Source organism: Heptranchias perlo, chromosome 1 (assembly GCF_035084215.1).
Source record: "Heptranchias perlo isolate sHepPer1 chromosome 1, sHepPer1.hap1, whole genome shotgun sequence".
NCBI classification, from domain to species: Eukaryota; Metazoa; Chordata; class Chondrichthyes; order Hexanchiformes; family Hexanchidae; genus Heptranchias; species Heptranchias perlo.
This window is the reverse complement of record NC_090325.1, coordinates 168171433-168194355: the sequence shown is the minus strand read 5'-3', so window position 1 is coordinate 168194355 and position 22923 is coordinate 168171433. Positions and strand designations below refer to the sequence as shown.

Below are 22923 nucleotides of genomic sequence, written 5' to 3'. Positions count from 1 at the left end.
CACTGCTACTTCCTCAACGCACCCAAGAAATCATGGGTGGTACAGTCTTATTTAAAGGGATCCTTAGCAACAGTCAGGGAATGCTGGAAGCAGGTCTGGTACTCATGTTTCCATCAGTCTCGAGAGTTTTGACATCTCACCCACCATCCACAAGATTTGTTCTCCACACCAAAACTGACTCCCATGACTACTGGGGGCACGATAAATCATATTAGATGGACAGGTGTGGTATTTAGCATAAGAATCTTTTAATGTTACTAATTTGTAATGTCAAAACTGTCAGAATAACCTCATGTACTATAACAGAAGAACCTGTATCAGAATAATTTCATGTACTATTACTGAAGAACCTATATCAGAATAACCCCATGTATTGTTACTGAAGAACTCATATCAGAATAACGCCATGTATTAGAGTCATAGAGTCATAGAGTTATACAGCACGGATAGAGGCCCTTCGGCCCATCGTTTCCGCGCCGGCCATCAAGCCCTGTCTAATCGAATCCCATATTCCAGCATTTGGTACGTAGCCTTGTATGCTATGGCATTTCAAGTGCTCATCCAAATGCTTCTTGAATGTTGTGAGGGTTCCTGCCTCCACAACCCTTTCAGGCAGTGAGTTCCAGACTCCAACCACCCTCTGGGTGAAAAAGTTCTTTCTCAAATCCCCTCTAAACCTCCCGCCTTTTACCTTGAATCTATGCCCCCTTGTTATAGAACCCTCAACGAAGGGAAAAAGCTCCTTAGTACACCTCAATCATGTCCCCCCTCAGCCTCCTCTGCTCCAAGGAAAACAAACCCAATCTTCCCAGTCTCTCATCATAGCTGAAGTGCTCCAGCCCTGGTAACATCCTGGTGAATCACCTCTGCACCCTCTCCAAAGCGATCACATCCTTCCTGTAGTGTGGCGACCAGAACTGCACACAGTACTCCAGCTGTGGCCTAACCAGTGTTTTATACAGCTCCATCATAACCTCCTTGCTCTTATATTCTATGCCTCGGCTAATAAAGGCAAGTATCCCATATGCCTTCTTTACCACCTTATCTACCTGTTCCGCCGCCTTCAGGGATCTGTGAACTTGCACACCAAGATCCCTCTGACCCTCTATCTTGCCTAGGGTCCTCCCATTCATTGTGTATTCCCTTGCCTTGTTAGTCCCTCCAAAGTGCATCACCTCGCACTTTTCCGAGTTAAATTCCGTTTGCCACTGTTCCGCCCATCTGACCAACCCATCTATATCGTCCTGCAGACTGAGGCTATCCTCCTCGCTATTTACCACCCTACCAATTTTTGTATCATCAGCGAACTTACTGAGCATACCTTTTACATTCATATCCAAGTCGTTAATGTAGACCACAAACAGCAAGGGACCCAGCACCGATCCCTGTGGTACCCCACTGGCCACAGGCTTCCAGTCACAAAAACAACCTTCGACCATCACCCTCTGCCTTCTGCCACTAAGCCAGTTTTGTATCCAAAGTGCCAAGGCACCCTGGATTCCATGGGCTCGTACCTTACTGAAGAATCTATATCAGAATAACGCCATGTATTATTACTGAAGAATCTATATCAGAATAAGCCCATGTATTATTGCTGAAGAACCCATAACAGAATAACCCCATGTATTATTACTGAAGAACCTGTATCAGAATAATCCCTTGTACTCATACAATCATAGAAAGTTACGGCACAGAAGGAGGCCATTCGGCCCATCGTGTCCGCGCCGGCTGATAAAGAGCTATTCAGCTTAATCCCACTTCCCAGCACACTTGGTCCGTAGCACTTTTTTAACCAGTCTGCCACGTGGGACCTAGTCAAAAACCTTGCTAAAATCCATGTACACTACATCAAACTGTAATGTACTATTGCTGAAGAACCTAGATCAGAATAACCCCTTGCATCTTTCTCTGGTTTCTCTCCTATCTCCCCATAGGCCCTCTCCAAGCTCATCTTGACCATGAGACCCACTTCCTGCTCACTCGAACCTATTCCCACCAAACTGCTGACCAACCAACTTCCTGTCCTGGCCCCCATGTTAACAGCTCCCTGTCCTCAAGTACTGTCCCTTTCCCCTTTAAATCTGCCATTATCACCCTCCTCCTCAAAAAACCCACACTTGACCACTCTATTCTTGCAAACTACCACCCCATCTCCAACCTCCCTTTCTTCACCAAAGTCCTTGAACATGTTGTCACCTCCCAAATCCGTGCCATCTTTCCTGCAACTTCATGTTTGAATCCCTCCAATCAGGTTTCTGCCCCTGCCACAGCACTGAAATGGTCCTCATTAAAGTCACAAATGACATCCTATGTGACTGTGACTGTGGTAAACTATTCCTCCTCATCCTTCTCGGCTTGTCTACAGCTTTTGACACGGTTGACCACACCATCCTCCTCTAATGCCTCTCCACCATCGTCCAGCTGGGTGAGACTGCGCTCGCCTGGTTCCATTCTTATCTATCCAGTCGTAGCCAGAGAATCACCTGCAATGGCTTCTCTTCCTTCTCCTGCACTGTTACCTCTGGAGTCCCCAAGGATCTATCCTTGGCCCCCTCCTATTTCTCAACTACATACTACCCCTCGGCGACATCATCCGAAAACACGTCAGGCTCCACTTGTACGCTGACGACACCCAACTTTGCCTCACCACCATCTCCCTCGACCCCTCTACTGTTAGTGATTTGTCACACTGCTTGTCTGATATCCAGTACTGGAAGAGCAAAAATTTGCTCCAAATAAATATTGGGAAGACCGAAGCCATTGTCTTTGGTCCCCGCCACACACTCCATTCACAAGCCACTGACCCCATCCCTCTCCCTGGCCACTGTCTGAGGCTGAACCAGACTGTTCACAACCTTGGATGACCCTAGGATGAGCTCCCGACTAGATTTCCACTCCATTACTAAGACTGCCTACTTCCACCTCTGTAACATCGTGCGTCTCCGCCCCTGCCTCAGCTCATCTGCTGCTGAAACTCTCATCCGTGCATTTGTTACCTCCAGACTCAACTATTCCAATGCTCTCCTGGTTGGCCTCCCATCTTTCACCCTCCATAAACATGAGCTCATTCAAAACTCTGCTGCCCGTATCCTAACTCGCACCAAGTCCCGTTCACCCATCACCCCTATGCTCGCTGACTTACATTGGCTCCCGGTCTGGAAACGCTTCAATTTTAAAATTCTCAACCTTGTTTTTAAATCCCTCCGTGGCCTCACCCCTCCCTATCTCTGTAACTTCCTCCAGCCCTTCAATCCTCTGAGATTTCTGCGCTTCTCCAATTCTTGTCCCTCGCACGTCCCCAATTTTAATCGCTTCAACATTGGCGGCCGTACCTTCAGTTGCCTCGGCCCTAAGCTCTGGAATTCCCTCCCTAAACCTCTCCGCCTCTCTACCTCTCTCTCCTCCTTTAAGATGCTCCTTAAAACTGGCCTCTTTGACCAAGCTTTTGGTCACCTGTCCTAATATCTCCTGATGTGGCTCAGTGTCAAATTTTGTTTGATATTTGCTCCTGTGAAGTGCCTTGAGACATTTTACTACGTTAAAGGCGCTATATAAATACAAGTTGTTGTTGTATTATTACTGAAGAACCTGGATCAGAATGACCCCATGCACTATTACTTAAGAACCTATATTCCATATACTATCACTGGTTCCGATCCATCTTATTTGCATGTCTGTGATTAACACAATTTCAAAACATTACACGTAACAGTTAATGCTGGACCTAACACATTAATATTGTATTCAGCTCCTAATCACTTCCCCGAAGTCAATTCCAGTGTCTACACTATAGTGCCAAAGAGAGAAGAACCATTTAAAAAAATTAAACAACTGGCAACTTATACCATCTAAGCTCATGCAATAAGACACAAAAATGTTGTATTTTAAAATAAAACAAAAACAGCTGTCGGAAATATGCCAACAATATACAATAACTGCTATGGAAACTATTAATACTTTAAAGTTTTTGTGAATTAAGTATTGCATTTATTTATAACAGAATAAATTGTACATCGACAAGAATGATCAAAGCACACTTTAATGACAGAAAGACAACAGGATGTATCACTCACTGAATAAAAAGTTCCCTTAAAACAAATACATTTTGGCGCTCTGCAACCCTCTGGTCTGAACAATGACTTTGACAATTTCCCTGCCTGTTTCTCCCTCCCCCACTTTCCACTTCATTCCCTTCCATTTTGGTGCCATTTTCACTTCCTTTTTGTCTTTCTGATGCTTTTCACTGCCGCATTGAGGTGGTCCTTGTAAATTTTCATCCGTTTTTCACCTCTTTCCAGCTTACATATGAAAATGATGGACTGGAAAAGTCCGACTGGTCCATCCAGGCTGTTCCACAGTTCTGATGCTTCGTGCATCACAATACATACACGACCCACCCACCAACCCGGAGCCAGTTTATGATTGTTAAGCCTATCAACTGCATCTATAAAAGGAGCTTACTTATTTTTTAGTTTCCAGTTCCGACAAAAGGTGGACACACGAAACATTAGTCTATTTTTCCTTTTTTCAGACGCTGATCGACATACTGTGCTTCCCTGGCATTTTTTACTTTTGTTCCAGATTTCCAGTATTTGTTTCTTCTTACCTTATATCATTTTTGTGTAGAAGATTTAGTCCCAGGAAGAACAAAGTATACCCCAAGGACTAAATCCTTGGGGTATACTTTGCTCTGCGAATTAAAGCTAGTGCACATACTAATTTTATGTTATTTTGTTAGTTAGCACTAATAAAATTGTTCCTGGGAATAAACAGGTGTAGCATATATTATCACTTTCACCTGGTATTCATTTGTTATGCTTGGTAAGTAGCAATTAATGGAAGTTGTGCAAATACAATCAGGATGTACTTACTTTTCACATGGGGGCTGACATGCAATATTGGTGCAGCACTGTCAGGACTATTCCTTAGGCACTGTGTATACCTGTGCATATCAACGTAAGGTCGGCTCAGTTCAATATTTTGATGCTGTTCTGTGAGTCCTCATAATGTGCCGGGAGAGCGCTGAGGTTGCAGGGCCAGAATTGTCAGTAAACATGTAAACAGATGTTGGTGCATACCGGATATGCCAACACTATCTGTTTCCACTGTCACCCTGGGCAATCTGTTCCATATGTGCTGAAAGTAGTGTTTTTATGCTGAGGAAAATAGGGGTAATTTTGACTTGGTGCGATAGTGTAAAATAGATTTTACATGACTTTTATTTCCATTGAAGTCAACAGAAAAAAAATCGGGAGAGATGTAAAATAGGCTGCCGATTCGTCATCACCCGTTTTACTGTATCGCACAAAGTCAAAATTACCCTCAAAGTCTTTATTTTATGCTATTCAATTCTGAAATAACGAGAGTTGAGATGGAAGCTGACTCCCCTTGACCACACCTCAAAATGGAGTCTGGCTGTCTGTGACAATGCAGGCAGATGAGCCCTGATGCAAAAGTTTGGTCCTGGATGCTAACAAAATGATTGGTCCTTTGACGGAGAATGGGTATTTTATATGTTTTTTTTTTATTCGTTCATGGGATGCGGGCGTCGCTGGCGAGGCCGGCATTTATTGCCCATCCCTAATTTCCCTTGAGAAGGTGGTGGTGAGCTGCCTTCTTGAACTGCTGCAGTCCGTGTGGTGAAGGTTCTCCCACAGTACTGGTAGGGAGTTCCAGGATTTTGACCCAGCGACGATAAAGGAACGGCGATATATTTCCAAGTCGGGATGGTGCGTGACTTGGTTCTAGGTGGTAGAGGTCGCGGGTTTGGGAGGTGCTGTCGAAGAAGTCTTGGCGAGTTGCTGCAGTGCATTCTGTGCATGGTACACACTGCAGCCCCCACTGTGCGCCGGTGGTGAAGGGAGTGAATGTTTAGGGTGGTGGATGGGGTGCCAATCAAGCGGGCTGCTTTGTCCTGGATGGTGTCGAGCTTCTTGAGTGTTGTTGGAGCTGCACTCATCCAGGCAAATGGAGAGTATTCCATCACACTCCTGACTTGTGCCTTGTAGATGGTGGAAAGGCTTTGGGGAGTCAGGAGGTGAGTCACTCGCCGCAGAATACCCAGCCTCTGGCCTGCTCTTGTGGCCTCAGTGTTTATATGGCTAGTCCAGTTAAGTTTCTGGTCAATGGTGACCCCCAGGATGTTGATGGTGGGGGATTTGGCGATGGTAATGCCGTTGAATGTCAAGGGGAGGTGGTTAGACTCTCTTGTTGGAGATGGTCATTGCCTGGCACTTTTCTGGCACGGATGTTACTTGCCACTTTTGAGCCCAAGTCTGGATGTTGTCCAGGTCTTGCTGCATGGGGGCTTGGACTGCTTCATTATCTGATGGGTTGCGAATGGAACTGAACACTGTGCAATCATCAGCGAACATCCCCATTTCTGACCTTATGATGGAGGAAAGGTCATTGATGAAGCAGCTGAAGATGGTTGGGCCTAGGACACTGCCTTGAGGAACTACTGCAGCAATGTACTGGGGCTGAGATGATTGGCCACCAACAACCACTACCATCTTCCTTTGTGCTAGGTATGACTCCAGCCACTGAGAGTTTTCCCCCCGATTCCCATTGACTTCAATTTCACTAGGTCAAATGTTGCCTTGATATCAAGGGCAGTCACTCTCACCTCACCTCTGGAATTCAGCTCTTTTATCCATGTTTGGACCAAGGCTGAAATGAGGTCAGGAGCCGAGTGGTCCTGGCGGAACCCAAACTGAGCATCGGTGAGCAGGTTATTGGTGAGTAAGTGCCGTTTGATAGCACTGTCGACGACACCTTCAATCACTTTGCTGATGATCGAGAGTAGACTGATGGGATGGTAATTGGCCGGATTGGATTTGTCCTGCTTTTTGTGGACAGGACATACCTGGGCAATTTTCCACATTGTCGGGTAGATGCCAGTGTTGTAGCTGTACTGGAACAGCTTGGCCAGAGGCTCAGCTAGTTCTGGAGCACAAGACTTCAGCACTATAGCCGGGATGTTGTCGGGGCCCATAGCCTTTGCTGTATCCAGTGCACTCAGTCGTTTCTTGATGTCACGTGGAGTGAATCGAATTGGCTGAAAACTGGCTTCTGTGATGGTGGGGATATCGGGAGGAGGCCGAGATGGATCATTCACTCGGCACTTCTGGCTGAAGATGGTTGCAAACGCTTCAGCCTTGTCTTTTGCACTCACGTGCTGGACTCAGCCATCGTTGAGGATGGGGATGTTTACAGAGCCTCCTCCTCCCGTTAGTTGTTTAATTGTTCACCACCATTTGGCCACCCATTTTTGGGCATAACCAGGGTGGAAAACATAATAAAAAACTGGGAGGGCCAAATCCAGAAGCATCCCAGCAAAAACTTCCTCCGGCCCTGCTGACAGCAGGCAGCTTCGACCACTCAACCCTCACTCTGTGCATGTGAATGACGGTGGGCAGGACTGGATTGATACAGGGCCACACTTCCCTCACTTACTGCCCAGCGGCAGAAATGAGTGCCTCAGGGGAAGAGGTGTTGTGGGCTTGTTTACGGCAGGCTCCATTGTTGAAGGCCATAAGGGATCTGGAATAGCCTAAAAGGACATAATTCAAGTTTACCACATAAGTTTATGTTATCTTTAAGGTTTTTAAGAGTCTTTTGTAATTTACTTTTAAATTTTTTTACAAGTTTGCTTAATTTTTTAATGTTGCTTTAAGTTTTTTGAAGGTTCTCTAAGTATGTTCCTACTTCTTGTGTTCTTTAGATTTGTGGTTGGGATCAGATCAGCCATGATCTTATTGAATGGCGGAGCAGGCTCGAGGGGCCGATTGGCCTACTCCTGCTCCAATTTCTTATGTTCTTATGTTCTTATATATGTGAGAATTTTTTTTAGAATTTTGAAGTTTATTTATTTAAACTTTGTGGACTGGGCCTCAAGAACCAATGGGATCTTTGTTAGACCTCCCCCTGTTCCTCTACTTTGAGGTGGAAAAGGAAGTGGTTCAGCCGGATGACCACAGAGGGTGCCAGGCTTCACAGCCAGAGTAGGCAACCTCTGACTCCTGCCATTACCCACACCTCCCTATCTGCAGATGCAGGCAGGCCGACTTCTCTGTGACCCTTCAGCAATGAGAAGGCTGCACTCCGCTCACAAAACAGTTACTGAGTTGTGTCAGCTGCCAAAGAGATGTGGGTACAGCTCATAAAAGGAGCCCTTAAGCTGATTAAAATTTGAACCCACTGCCAAATGTGTCCTGTCATCACGGTTCCCTTTTGGCAACAAAATCAACTCAGTTGCTTGCTGACATTGAGCTATCCTCAACAACCTCCAAGACTCCCAATCGGAGATCATTTTGCAACTTCTTTGTACAGGTGTTCCGCTATCTTGCCCCAAATTATTCTGCACACATCTCATTGACAAAAAATCTGAACACCTCCTTACTATTTAAGGCCACCCTGGCTCCACTTGGTGCCTACTCTTGTGTGCCCTTTCAATCTCAGCCTCCTACTTCCCTGAGATTCTGAGGTAGCTATCTAATGCATTTCAGCAGGAAGGAATTGAGGTAGCATTCTTTGTCTCTGGTTGTGGTCCATTTCCCTTTTAGAAAAAAGTAGAGTTTGAAGGCACTTTGTGTCCAATCACATGGAATGCAACCTAGCTTTCTGAAGGCATTCTTAATGGGGGCTACCACAGGTGCTGGCAATGAAATCTCTATCGTATGATCCACTGATTTCCTAGGTATTCAGCTGTAAGTAAAGGAATACTTACAAGAGAGTGAGTGGTGTGAAGGATATTAATTGGGAAACATGTTTACTACAGTGCACCACCTTCTGTTATCTTCCCTCCCCTGGAAAGTTCAGTAAACTTCTAGCATTGAATGGCTGTGCAGAGGTTGCTGGAAGTAGCACTCACGTCCTTCCCTGGGCCTGGATCATGCCCTTCATGGTACTCCTTCACTCGGGACCTAATAGTTGGGTCATCCTTTGCTGGATGACAGACAGTACCACCTCAACTGAAGAGTCTTTAAATGTGTGGGCTTGGTTCCCTGAAGAAGCGCAACATTATTACAGAAACAAAATGGGCTCCCTTCAAATGTCGCAGCAGCACTGTATTTTGTTCCCTTCCCCAATCTCTGAAGCGCACTGCCTATAAAGGGTGCGAATAGCATCTGGAACCCGCCATGAATATGTACCGAAGAAAACTGGCCTGGTTCTCGGTAGCATAACACCGATGGGTTGAAGAACGGTTCTAATGCATTTCTGACGGTAAATCCACTGATGAGGAAAATCAAGTCTACAAACTCCAGCTTCTACCAGTCAGACACAGCAATGGTTTCAATTGTTAGCAAGTGTTACATTATGCAAGCTTATAGATGAATACACCACATCCCAAATGGTTGAACCATGAAGGAAGCTTTGTTCTAAAAGGAGTTCAGGTTGTATATTGTTTAAAATCATTAACAGATGTGGTAGAATTGAACAAGATGTGATTTCAATGACCAGCACGTGTCAACGGTAAACAGACGATGAGGATCCTGCCATTACATTAAATAAAGGTCACCCAGTATAATTTATTTCAGTTCCCTGCTTTGCACTACCTCAACTAAGTGAGGGCTTTAAGAGGGGTTCCGTGTGAGTCATCTCCCATATAACATCTAGAGTCTCGGTCAAAAGCTACTGAAAAGAACTACAAGGATTGCGGTTTGACTTCTTTGGTTTTGAAACAGTTTACATATTGTGTAAGTCTAGCATTGTACTTTTAATCTATAGTTGTCTTACTGCTTTTGTGTAATTATCTTTGTAAATATATCTAAACTATTAGTTTTAGCCTGAACATAACAGTCTGACAGTGTGGTTATTTATTGCCTTTTGGAAAAGACAGGAGAATGCTTCGGGTATTGCAAGTAATCTCTGGTGCAATATCTCCTGTAGTTAATAGGTAATTGTTAGTCCCATGGCACACAACCTCACTCATGAGGTGCAGGTTTCACTTCGTATAAGAAAAGAAAGTACTTATACTTATATAATCCCTTTCATGTCCACAGGACACCCCATGCACTTTATAGCCAATGAAGTACTTTTGAAGTGTAGTCACTATTGTTTTATAGGCAAAAAACAATTTGTACACAGCGATGTCCCACAAACAGCAATGAAATGAATAACCAGTTAATCTGTTTTTGGAAGTCTTGATTGAGAGATAAATGTTGGCCGGGGCATACGAAATGTGGGCCTAGATTTTTTTGGTGATGGAGCTCCCACTAGAAGTGTGCTGGAGTGGGACTTCAGCCCGCTATTGTATCACTGCTCTGTCCCTGGTGGATCCTCTGGGGTCCGGCTAATCTCAAAATTGGTGGCAGGCTTCCAATAGTATTTCTGGATAGGGGGAGGAAAATAGCTGTGGCTCCTGCTGTAGAGTAGTGTGGTTGGCTTGTAGTTGAATTTATTTCCGATCTCCAGCATTGCCTAGTGAAGTGGATAACAACTGACTGCATTAAGCAAGGCGACCCTTTATTTTGGAATCCCACCTCCTTAGCAATTCTGAATGGATTCCTGACACCCAGTGTTGCTGAGGCATTAATCTTGAGAAGTATGCATTTTCTCATCACTGACCAAAGGGTGGCTAAGGCAAACGTAGGTCCCTTAGAGGATGAGACCGGGAAATTAATGGTGGGAAACATGGAGATGGCAAAAATGCTGAACAAATATTTTGTTTCAGTCTTTACGGTAGAGGACACTAAGAATATCCCAACACTGGACAAACAGGGGGCTCTGGGGGGGGGGAGGAGCTAAATACGATTAAAATCACTAAGGAATTGGTACTCAGTAAATTATTGGGACTCAAGGCGGATAAATCCACTGGACCTGATGGCTTACATCCGAGGGTCTTGAGGGAAGTGGCAGTAGGGATTGTGGATGCTTTGGTAATAATTTTCCAAAATTCTCTGGACTCGGCAAAGGTCCCGGCCGATTGGAAAACTGCTAATGTAACACCCTTATTTAAAAAGGGTAGTAGGCAGAAGGCTGGAAATTATAGACCAGTTAGCCTAACTCTGTGGTGGGTAAAAGTTTGGAGTCTATTATTAAGGAGACAGTAGCAGAACATTTGGATAAACATAATTTAATAGGACAAAGTCAGCATGGCTTTATGAAGGGGAAGTCATGTCTGACAAATTTGCTTCAGTTCTTTGAGGACATAACGTACAGGGTGGATAAAGGGGAACCAGTGGACGTAGTGTATTTAGACTTCCAGAAGGCATTCGACAAGGTGCCACATAAAAGATTATTGCTCAAGATAAAGAATCACTGGATTGGGGGTAATATTCTGGCATGGGTGGAGGATTGGTTATCTAACAGGAAGCAGAGAGTTGGGATAAATGGTTCATTCTTGGACTGGCAACCAGTAGCCAGTGGTGTTCCGCAGGGGTCGGTGCTGGGTCCCCAACTCTTTACAATCTATATTAACGATTTGGAGGAGGGGACCAAGTGTAACATATCAAAGTTTGCAGATGATACAAAGATGGGAGGGAAAGTGGAGAGTGAGGAGGACATAAAAAACCTACAAGGGGATACAGACAGGCTGGGTGAATGGGCGGAGATTTGGCAGATGCAATACAATATTGGAAAATGTGAGGTTATGCACTTTGGCAGGAAAAATCGGAGAGCAAGTTATTATCTTAATGGCGAGAAACTGGAAAGTACTGCAGTACAAAGGGATCTGGGGGTCCTAGTGCAAGAAAATCAAAAAGTTAGTATGCAGGTGCAGCAGGTGATCAAGAAGGCCAACGGAATGTTGGCTTTTATTGCTAGGGGGATAGAATATAAAAACAGGGAGGTATTGCTGCAGTTATATCAGGTATTGGTGAGATCGCACCTGGAATACTGCATACAGTTTTGGTCTCCATACTTAAGAAAAGACATACTTGCTCTCGAGGCAGTACAAAGAAGGTTCACTCGGTTAATCCTGAGGTTGAGTAGATTGGGACTCTACTCATTGGAGTTCAGAAGAATGAGAGGCGATCTTATTGAAACATGTAAGATTGTGAAGGGGCTGATCGGGTGGATGCATTAAGGATGTTCCCAAGGATGGGTGAAACTAGAACTAGGGGGCATAATCTTAGAATAAGGGGCTGCTCTTTCAAAACTGAGATGAGGAGAAACTTCTTCACTCAGAGGGTAGTAGGTCTATGGAATTTGCTGCCCCAGGAAGCTGTGGAAGCTACATCATTAAATAAATTTAAAACAGAAATAGACAGTTTCCTAGAAGTAAAGGGAATTAGGGGTTACGGGGAGCGGGCAGGAAATTGGACATGAATTTAGATTTGAGGTTAGGATCAGATCAGCCATGATCTTATTGAATGGCGGAGCAGGCTCGAGGGGCCGATTGGCCTACTCCTGCTCCTATTTCTTATGTTCTTATTATGTTCTTATGACCCATAATTTGCATATGCTTGCCCATCATATTCTTCATCGGCCATCACTTCTGGAAAAAAAAACCCAGAAGTAGTGGCAGATGCTGGGGAGTCGGTGGAAGTGTACCCTGCCACAATTCCTGCTCCATTTCAGCCATGCAGTGTCAGCATTAAGAACACATAGGTTTAGTATAACACAACTAACTGCGATTCCAATGTTCTCCTGACCAGCCACCACCCTTCAGCTCATTCAAAACTCTACTGCCCATGTCTTAACCTTTGCCAAGTCCTGCTCACCAATCATTCCTGCCTTCACTGATCTACATTGACTCCCAGTCCTCCAATGCCTCAATTTTTAAATTCTCAACCTCGTGTTTAAATCCTTTTATGGTCTCGCCCCTCCCAATGTCTGTAACCTCCTTCAGCCCTACAACCCTGCTCTCCATTTCTTTGACTCTGGCCTGTTGTGCACCCCTCTCTTCGCCCCACCATTTACGGCTATGCCTTCAGCCACCTGGGTCCCACCCTCTGGTATTCCTTTCCTAAACCTCTCCGCCACTCTGTGATGAAATGGTGTCCGCCTCAACCACTCCCTGTGGCAAAGCATTCCCTGCTCCAACAACCCTCTGTGTAAAGGAATTTCTCTTAACCTCTCTCTTCCATCTCTGTGACAATTTTAAATTGATGAACCCTTGCCACTGATTGCCCAATCAGAGGAAGTTGTCCTTCCTTATTCATTCGATCAAAACTCTTCATAATTTAAAAAATCTCTATTAAATCTCCTCTTGGCTTTCTTTGCTCCAGTGGAAATAGTCCCAATATCTCATGTCTCTCCTCATAATGAAAGAAAAATAGAATTTGCATTCATATAGTCCCTTAATGACCTCATAATGTCCCAAAACACTTCAAAGCCAATTAAGTATTTTTGAAGTGTAGTCACTATTGCAATGCAGGTAAATTCAGCAGCCAAAATTGCAACAGGTTGCAAAAACAGCAATGAGATAATTGACCAGATAATCTGTTTTGACTACTCTTGTGCAATGACGTGGGAGATCAACCAGTAATAATTTAAAGTCAAAGTACTATATAAAAATAAGGAAAAATGGTATCATTTTAAAATGGCAACTCAACTATGTCTACATGCCTTGGTCACATTGGGGCCGATTTTAGCACCTGCTCTCGGGTGCGTTCTCGGCGGGGGGGCCTCGAAAATCCCGAAATGGAGGAGTGGGACCGGGTCGCGCCTCGATCCCGCCCACTTCCGGGTTCCGTGCTGACGTGCGGGGGTGCGTGCGCAGCCCCCGCTGGTGGGCATCCCGCAGGCAATTAAAGCTAGCGGGATGCCACTTGAGTGTATTTACTTTGCTTGTTCAGGTCATTAACTGACCTGATTAAGTGACTGTGTGTGATTTTGGATAAACATGGAACTGTTTCACACACTGGGGGAAACAGTCCCAGTTGAAATGGACGTGTTGCAGCCGTCAGCCTGTGGCAGCTGCAAAGGTCCATTTGACAGGTGGCGGGGGGGGGGGAGACCCTCAGCCATTGCAGGAGGCCGCTCTGTCACTTGGGACAAAGATTGGCCTCCACCACCCTCCTCCTGATGGTCGAAGTCACCAACCTGCACACTTACCCCGGGGTCCGGAGACATGTACCTACCTTGCGGACCCCCTCAGATGTACATATTGCGGATGGGGGCCGCCGTAGCTGCTGTCATGACCTCCTCGGAGGACGAACAGCATCACCAGCCTCACCATGCACGCTGTCCACCTCTGACACGTGAAGCTCCACAACAGAGTGCTGTGACACATCCACCTGTAGAGCAGGAGGGAGGGCTACCGCAGAGAGAGATGCGTCGCAGAGGGCACTACCCTCGCCACACGTTCCACAGACCGAGGCTCAGCCTCCTGGACCTCTCTGAGCAGCAGTGCACACGGAGGCTCAGAGTCAGTCGACATGTAGCCGTGGACATCTGCAGCCTCTTTCATGCCGAGCTGCTCCTGGCTGGCCCGTGCACCATCTTCCTACCTGTCGCTGCCAAAGTCACCACTGCCCTCCCGAACTTCTGCTCCACAGCCTTCCAGGCTGCAACCGGGGACATCCCCGATGTCTCTCAGTCGTCTGCGCAGAAGAGCCCTGCAAATACACCTACACCCACTCTGCAGTGACACACTGGGTGGCATCAGTGGTGGGTCCTCATAGGGATACCCAGGAGTGGGCATTATTCCACAAACCGGACAGGATTCGTGAAGACATGGCAGTAGTGGTGCCAATATAACGTGTGATGTGAGTTGTTCTTTAAGTCAATAGATGTAAGAACCATGACAAACCCTCAAACACTCTTGTGCATCCCCTTCATGCTCACGACACGTTTGTCTTACGCTGCCTACTGCACATATGTGATGCATGCCCTGTGGCTGCAGCACAGGTGGTGGCAGGTTGAGTGAGGCTGGCCGTGAGAGAGATGCATGAGAGGGTGAGTATGGGATAGAGCCATGAGATTGTATGAGAATTGGGTTGCGTGGTAGTGGCGGGATGAGTACTCGCGAGGTGAGTAGGTGCAGGTAAGATGAGGATGAGGTTTGAGTAGGTATGAGGGGTGATGTGACAGAGTAGTGTTGGCAGTGCTGAAGGAGATGTGGGGTGGGGGCAGTGTTGTGGCAGACGGAGTGTAGGGGAATGAGTAAGTGTTCTCACTGTGGCTGACCTACTGAGGTCATTGGAGCGCCTCCTGCCCTGTATGCAGGTGGGCGATATGTTGGTGGCGCAGGTGACCTCCTCTGGCACCTCGAGCCAGGCCTTCTTGGTGGCAGAGGCAGGCCGCTTCCTCCCGCCCGCCGGGTGGAAGATCTCTGTCCTCCCCCTCCTCCTCACCCCATCTAATGATACCTGGGGTGAGGCATCATTAAACTGGGAGCAGCCTTCCCCCTGGGCTGCTCCATGCTGTAATTTTTGCTGTTTGTGGCAGCATCTGTCAGTGGAGGACTGCCCCTTTAAATAGAGCGCCTCCAGCTGACAGATCTTACTGCGCATGCGCAGCCCGCCCGACGCGCAGATCAGCATCGGGGAACCCGGAGGAGCAGGTAAGTGGATCCAATTAGTGTGTTGCCTGCTATGATCGCGCGGGCAACCCATTAATTTCACCGGGCGCGTTGAAAATGCGCCCGCTGGCCCACCCGCCCAGAACCCGCACCCCTGGTAAAATCGGGCCCATTATCCCTCACCCTCTAACCCTGCTTCATCTGAAGTCTACACTTGGTCTTGACTCCCTGGGCCCGATATTAGGAGGGAGGCGAGTTGCCAGCGGGTGGTCGACTGGGCGCGTGGGTAACCTGCCCAGTAAAATCGGTGGGTTCCCCACGTGATTGTAAGTAAATTGAAGCCACTTACCTTGGCTTCCGGGTTTTGCGCTGGAAAGCTGCGCAGCGGGCGGACCGCGCACTAGCATCATAGGCTGTCAGCTGGAGGAGCCCTTTAAAGGGGCAGTCCTCCACTGACTGAGGCTGCAGAAAATAGGCAAAATTACAGCATGGAACAGCCCAGAGGGAAGGCTGCTCCCAGGTTTAATGATGCCTCACTCCAGGTCCTACTGGATGGGGTAAGGAGGAGTGGGAGGTCAGAGATCTTCTGCCCGGCGGACGGGAGGAAGTGGCCTGCCTCTGCCACCACGAAGGCCTGGCTCAAGATGGCAGAGGAGGTCACCAGCACCACCAACATATCACGCATCTGCATATAGTGCAGGAGGCCCTTCAACGATCTAAATAGGTCAGACGAAGTGAGTACACTTACTCATTCCCCTACACTCCGTCTGCCACATCACCGCCCCCACCCCACATCTCCTTCTATAGTGCCAACACTACTCTATCACATCACTCCTCACACCCACTCAAAGCTCATCCTCATCTTACCTACACTTACTCACCTTGCCAGTACTCATCCCACCACTACCACTCAACCCAATCCTCATACAATCTCATGGCTCTGTCTCATACTCACCCTCTCATGCATCTCTTTCACGGTCAGCCTCACCCCACCCGCCACTACCTGTGCTGCAGCCACAGGGCATGCATCGCATATGTGCAGTAGGAAGCGTAAGGCAAACGTGTCGTGAGCATGAAGGGGATGCACAAGGGTGTTTGAGGGTTTGTCATGGTTTTTACTTATATTAGATTTCTCATATTACATATTATATATTTTATATATATTACATATTATACTACTGCCACGTTTTGGCCATTCTTGACTGGCTTGTGCAATAATGCCCTTTCATGAGATTCTCCATGAAGACCCTTGACGCCACCCATTGGGTCACCCTACAATGGGTGTGTATATGTAGTTGTATGACTACTTTGTGCAGGTGCCTGTTGCGCAGCACTGTGTTGTGTATCTCCACGTGGCGCAGGTGGACGGCATGCCCGGCGAGGCTGGTGATGTTGCTCGTCCTCCAATGGAGTGATGAATGCAGCAATGGACCCCCCCCTCCAATCCTGACAGTGTGAGTGTGAGGGGGTCCACCAAGTAGGTAAATGTGTTTGGACAGCAGAGTTTAGTGTATGATTTAATAATCTGGAGTGTGGAGACAACGGTGTGGCAGGCAAAACTTTGTCTGAGGTGACAGAGTGCCCTGCTGCAATGAATGAGGGTTTACCCCACACCTGTTAAAAGGACCTTTGCAGCTGCCACTGGCTGCTGGCTGCGACACGTCTGTTTAAACAGGGAGTGTTTCCCCCAGCATGGGAAACACGTTCTGGATAGTCCAAAATCCGAATCCTCCTAAAATCTCTAACTAATGAGGTCTGTAAACGACCTCAAGTACTCAAATAATGATCTTAAGTGGGATCCCGCCGGCTTTGATTGCCGGTGGGAGTCCCACATGCAGGGGCTGCGCGCGCACCGATTTGCGTCATTGGGGAACCTGGAAGTGGGCGGTTGGAGCCGGGCTCCCGACCGGCTCCGGGAATCCCCAATTTTAGGAGCCCCCCTGCCACGAACGCATCCACTTGGCCATCCGAAAATTGACCCCCCTGTGTACAACACCATGGGTGATCAACTTTCATTTTATAATATACAACACTGTCTTCTTTAAGCTGATCGCCATACTTATTAAGAACTTAAGAAATCATGAAATGAGAAAAGGCCATTTGACTTATCAAGCCTGCTCCTTCTACAAATCATGTACAAACTACACTGCCATGGGATGATCCAACTTTTAATCTCTTTGAGGGAAGTTTCTGCATAAAGAGTCCCTGATCCTTTTAAGTTTTCAAGCAGAATTCTATGATATCTATCCATCCATGTGTCTCCAGTATTCAGCCCCAGGCCCTGAATCTTTGATGTATGAAAATGAGTTGATAATAACTCTAGGTTATCTTCTATGCATTGATAATAAATGCTTTATGTTTAACCAGAAGACTCTTGTGGGTAGACTAATACCTCAGGTAAATAATTACTCACCTGGATCAGTGCTTTGGTAATTCAGCCCTGGAGGTATGCCCCCAAGGGAAACAGTGAGGACGTTTAATCCTCCAAAATCCTGTGTGTTATGAAGGATTTCTCTAGTATAGATCCTGTCAATTGAATAGGTGGTAATGGATCCGTTTCTCTCAATCAAGATAGTATGCCATTGGCCATCAGATACAGAAATCTCAGGAATATTCCTTTCTACTTTTCCACCCACACCAGCATCAGAGATGTAATGTACCTTCCCATTTTTCACCTACAGGAAAAGAAAGAAGCATGTAACTGTTAGTACATTGTACTTAAACTGACCTATATCAGGGGCTGACTCAGAGTAAGAGCTGTTGAGATCAAATGATCATTTTGGTGATACCTTGCTCATTAGGATGTTAGCTAATTCCACATTGAGATGTTTGGTCACATTGCAAATCCTTTCAAATCATTCTCCCGTAATACAATAAATATCTGCAGTATTGGAACCATATGTATTAAGCAGCTGTAATTTGAAATACAGTTAAATTCTTCAAAAGCTAATAAATGCTTTGACCATTTGGAATTATGCCACTTTCAATTTTTTTTAAAACTGAATGCCTATTAAGTCAAGCTGCTATGTCAAATATGCCGAAGTTTTCATATGATTTGCGACATGCAATTTTTAAGTAGTGTTGGGTCAGATCACTCTATAGAAAAACAAATACGCCAAATTTTATCATTTACTTTCGCCTGACACAGTGTGATGGTATGCAACCTCCCTGAATGTTCTGATATCAGGTTCCCTTTGTACAGTCTATTGCACACCAGCCTGTCTTCATTAATAACCATCTCACTGAGTGGAAGGCCATATCATTTACATATATCTGAAGGACCGTTTGACTCCTTGGGTTACTCCACGTCTACATGCAGTAGTTTACATACAATGTGAACTTCCTCCTTGAAAAATGAAACTGCATTATTCAGAAAAGTTCCTGACTAAACAGCTTTAACACTTGTTCTTTTGATACAAGGAATTTCAAAAAAGTCTATTTTTCGTTTCAAAAATCTGCATTATTATTTTACCTTCTTTTGTTTTACATGAACAATTATTACAGAACACCTCATGAAAGGTAACTGATTCCAGTATCAGTAACTGGAGCTCTGTACGGTGTGCATCACACTGTAGGGTGGACGCTTCAATAATAAAGGAATGAGAATGTGTGAGATGGTAAAAACTGCAAAAATCAAGAAGATATTCTAAAAATTAATACTGAACATAAGTACACCTGGAAAAGACTTTAATAATGAGAAAAAAATTGAAAATATTGAAAATGCACAATCCTTCATCAGGATTCCACCGAAGAATTAATCTTTTCAGTTGCTGATTAATCAGTATATTTCTATCATTTTCCGGTTTTATTCAGATTTCCAGCATTCACCTGCCTTTAGTGAATCCCCCAGTATGAATGAGAGGTCTATTATAAATCAACTTGCATATTTAATATTTCAACTGCTAAACATTGTTGATTAAAAAAATGCACCATGCACAACTTTTGCAGGACTATTTGTTTGGTTTTTGTTTATGACTTTTAGCTATGATATAGATGTTATAAACAAAATGCACTGTTCTCCCATTTCTGTTCACTTTGCATGAAGTCTTGGTTTATGGAGCTGGAGACTGGAGAGTCCATCTAGTACCCTGTAACTGGTTGGTAAGAGTTAAGATGAAGGATGTTTTTGGCACAATGCCCAGCACTAGTTAAAACCTCCCAGCAATGTGACCAATACTTTATGAAGAAAGGACATGGGTGATAGGAACAATGATTAAAACCATAGTAGTGTATGCAGTCTAATCAAATCATCTAAAACTAGCTTTAATCTTACCTTCACAGTAGTATAATTGCTGCTTTCCTGGACATGAATTAAAATGCCATTTTTACTTCTTGTTCTGAACTTTATGTCCAGTCTGCTTGCACTCACAGGATCAGGAGGCTGCCCTTTCAAACTCTGCTTTAGTAAATAGTCCCGCTTCTGGTTCTGATTAATTGTATAGTCCAGGCGTCCCCTGCCATCCAATGACAATGCGGTGTCCACGTTGACCACTAGAAGAACCACATTTTTGAGCAGAATGAACATCAACTTTGAAACAAGTGGAAAGACCTTACACAATTCATGTTACAATAAGTTAATTGTCAATGATGTGGAATTGGTAATTATGTTTAAATACGCCAAATTACTCAATACATCAGTCAATATTAATATTGTTTTCACTAGAGTAGAGAAAGTTAAAGGGGGATCTAACTGAAATGTTTCAAGTTTTGAAAGGATCTGAGAGGACAAATAATGAAGGATTTGGTGAATTGGCAACAAGGAGTCACAGGAATACATTTATAAAGGCATAAAAGGGACAGTTAGAAGAGTTTGTTTGATGCAAAGAGTTATTAAAGTAAGTAAAACATTACTACAATTGGCGATTGAAACCTAGTCAATCATGGCATTCAAGAAGGAATTAAATACTCCAAGAGGAAACATAATAAAGAGTATAGGAAAAGAGAAGGGAAATAGGATTAGACTAGTTAGTTCTGGTGTGGAGCTAGTACTGGCACAGGTATGATGGGCTCAATGGCCTCCTTCTGTGCTGCAATTTCTATAAATCTAGTTCACTGCCAGTCACCATAACATGTGATAACATTAGAGCACATAAAGAGAAAGAAAGCTGGAGGGAGAGTCAGCACTGCTTACTAGCTGGTTTCAAAGGAGTACTGGTGACGGCCTGGGAGCAGGTCACTTGCCTTCTCTCTCAGCCTGACATAGTGCATACTATGATTAGACTGAACTGGCAGTGTAGAAAATAAATAATTAAAAGCAAATACTTTGTAATGTGATGAAAATTAGATTATAAACTAGTATTACTCTTAACAACTTTACATGATCATAGTTCTCACAATGACGCCTGCATTCTGCACCAAGTCAGTACTGGATTTATTTGTTAGATCTGAATAGAAGTTCTCACTTTGAGTAATCTAGAACCCCTCAACAAAAATATACAATGGTGATGAAACATTTTTGCTTATTATTGTCATCTTATGAGGCCAGTAGAAACAGTGGGTCACACAGTGGTCTATCATACATTGCCAAACGTTTTGGGTTACTGGGTCAATTCATACCAATTGTTAGGTTCAACTGTAGTAAGGCATGAGATAATAAACTTGTCAGTTCACAGTGAGCTGCTGAGTGGGAAGGTCCCCAGACTGCTGGGACATTGAGACCACTTGTACCAGTCTGGCTGACTGCCAGTGCCTTATGCTGTAGAACTGAGGCTCCATCACCAAGATGTTTTTCTTTCAGGTTCATAACATATTAGAGATTTAACTGTCTTGTCTGTAAAAATACACCACTTTGCAATAATGAGCAGCTTCTTCATTTCTAATTCAGACCAGCAACCCAAAATCTTGAGGTCGTAGTGCAGGAGGATAGCCTCAGTCTGCAGGACGATATAGATGGGTTGGTCAGATGGGCGGAACAGTGGCAAATGGAATTTAACCCGGAAAAGTGCGAGGTGATGCACTTTGGAGGGACTAACAAGGCAAGGGAATACACAATGAATGGGAGGACCCTAGGCAAGACAGAGGGTCAGAGGGATCTTGGTGTGCAAGTTCACAGATCCCTGAAGGCGGCGGAACAGGTAGATAAGGTGGTAAAGAAGGCATATGGGATACTTGCCTTTATTAGCCGAGGCATAGAATATAAGAGCAAGGAGGTTATGATGGAGCTGTATAAAACACTGGTTAGGCCACAGCTGGAGTACTGTGTGCAGTTCTGGTCGCCACACTACAGGAAGGATGTGATCGCTTTGGAGAGGGTGCAGAGGAGATTCACCAGGATGTTACCAGGGCTGGAGCGCTTCAGCTATGAAGAGAGACTGGGAAGATTGGGTTTGTTTTCCTTGGAGCAGAGGAGGCTGAGGGGGGACATGATTGAGGTGTACAAAATTATGAGGGGCACAGATAGGATGGATACTGAGGAGCTTTTTCCCTTCGTTGAGGGTACTATAACAAGGGGACATAGATTCAAGGTAAAAGGCGGGAGGTTTAGAGGGGATTTGAGAAAGAACTTTTTCACCCAGAGGGTGGTTGGAGTCTGGAACTCACTGCCTGAAAGGGTTGTGGAGGCAGGAACCCTCACAACATTCAAGAAGCATTTGGATGAGCACTTGAAATGCCATAGCATACAAGGCTACGGACCAAATGCTGGAATATGGGATTAGAGTAGACAGGGCTGATGGCCGGCGCGGACACGATGGGCCGAAGGGCCTCTATCCGTGCTGTATAACTCTATGACTCTATGCAGGACCTTGACACCCAGCTTATTAAATAGTCAGAATTAATGATATTCTTCACAGTACTAAAAAATCACAGCTGCTATCTCTTCAAAAGCCTATAGTAGTTGGAACTCCCTCTGCTCCGATTAAGAAGCACTCCATCTTTTTCCATCCCTCCCTGAACACTGTTTTTCTTGTTTTATGTGCTGAAGTAATGGAACAACGCACATTTTGGATAAATAAATACATAACAATTTTTTTAAAAATTCAAGTCTTACACTTTTCACAATATTTGCCTGTAAATCCATGCTTGCATTTACACTGCTGCCATGACCAGTAATCCACACATGAGCTGTCATGTTGGCAGGGGCTGTTTAGACAAGCTCCTTCCACTCGGAGACACCTGAAATAAAATAAAATTTCAAGTAGTAAATTAATCTAACAGGCATCAAAGCAAAACTTATTTAAAATAAACATTGCAATGACTACAAATCTCAACTGTCACATGTATACAATGGGTAAAGTTTTCAAACAGGCACAACACCATTGCTGCTATGGCAATGCTATGGATTATTGGACTTTTCCCAGCACATACCCCAAGATAGGACTTTCACTTCCCCATCAGTGACAACCAAATGGAGTCCATCTCCATGCCAGGGGAAGCAGCAGGGAACAGGCTGGTAATGAGAGAAGCATGTTGGCTCTTGTTTCACTGAGCTCCTTGATTTTCCTCTAATGGAATGTTGCAAGAACTGAGTCCTCTTAATAGGTGGGAGCTCATAGTAGCACAGAGGCCTAAAATAT

General features: G+C 45.0%; 1 protein-coding gene across 1 annotated transcript in view; it reads right to left on the bottom strand.

Moving 5' to 3' along the window:
• The window catches only part of fat4 (FAT atypical cadherin 4), a 380125-nt gene that overhangs the window by 3469 nt on the left and 353733 nt on the right, over positions 1-22923 (bottom strand). Inside the window, exons 15-17 of the mRNA XM_067993487.1 lie at positions 22398-22522; positions 19683-19900; positions 17823-18084 (exon numbers count right to left, since the gene is read on the bottom strand). Coding sequence (XP_067849588.1) covers positions 17823-18084; positions 19683-19900; positions 22398-22522 — 605 coding nt within the window. The remainder of the gene's footprint in view (positions 1-17822; positions 18085-19682; positions 19901-22397; positions 22523-22923) is intronic.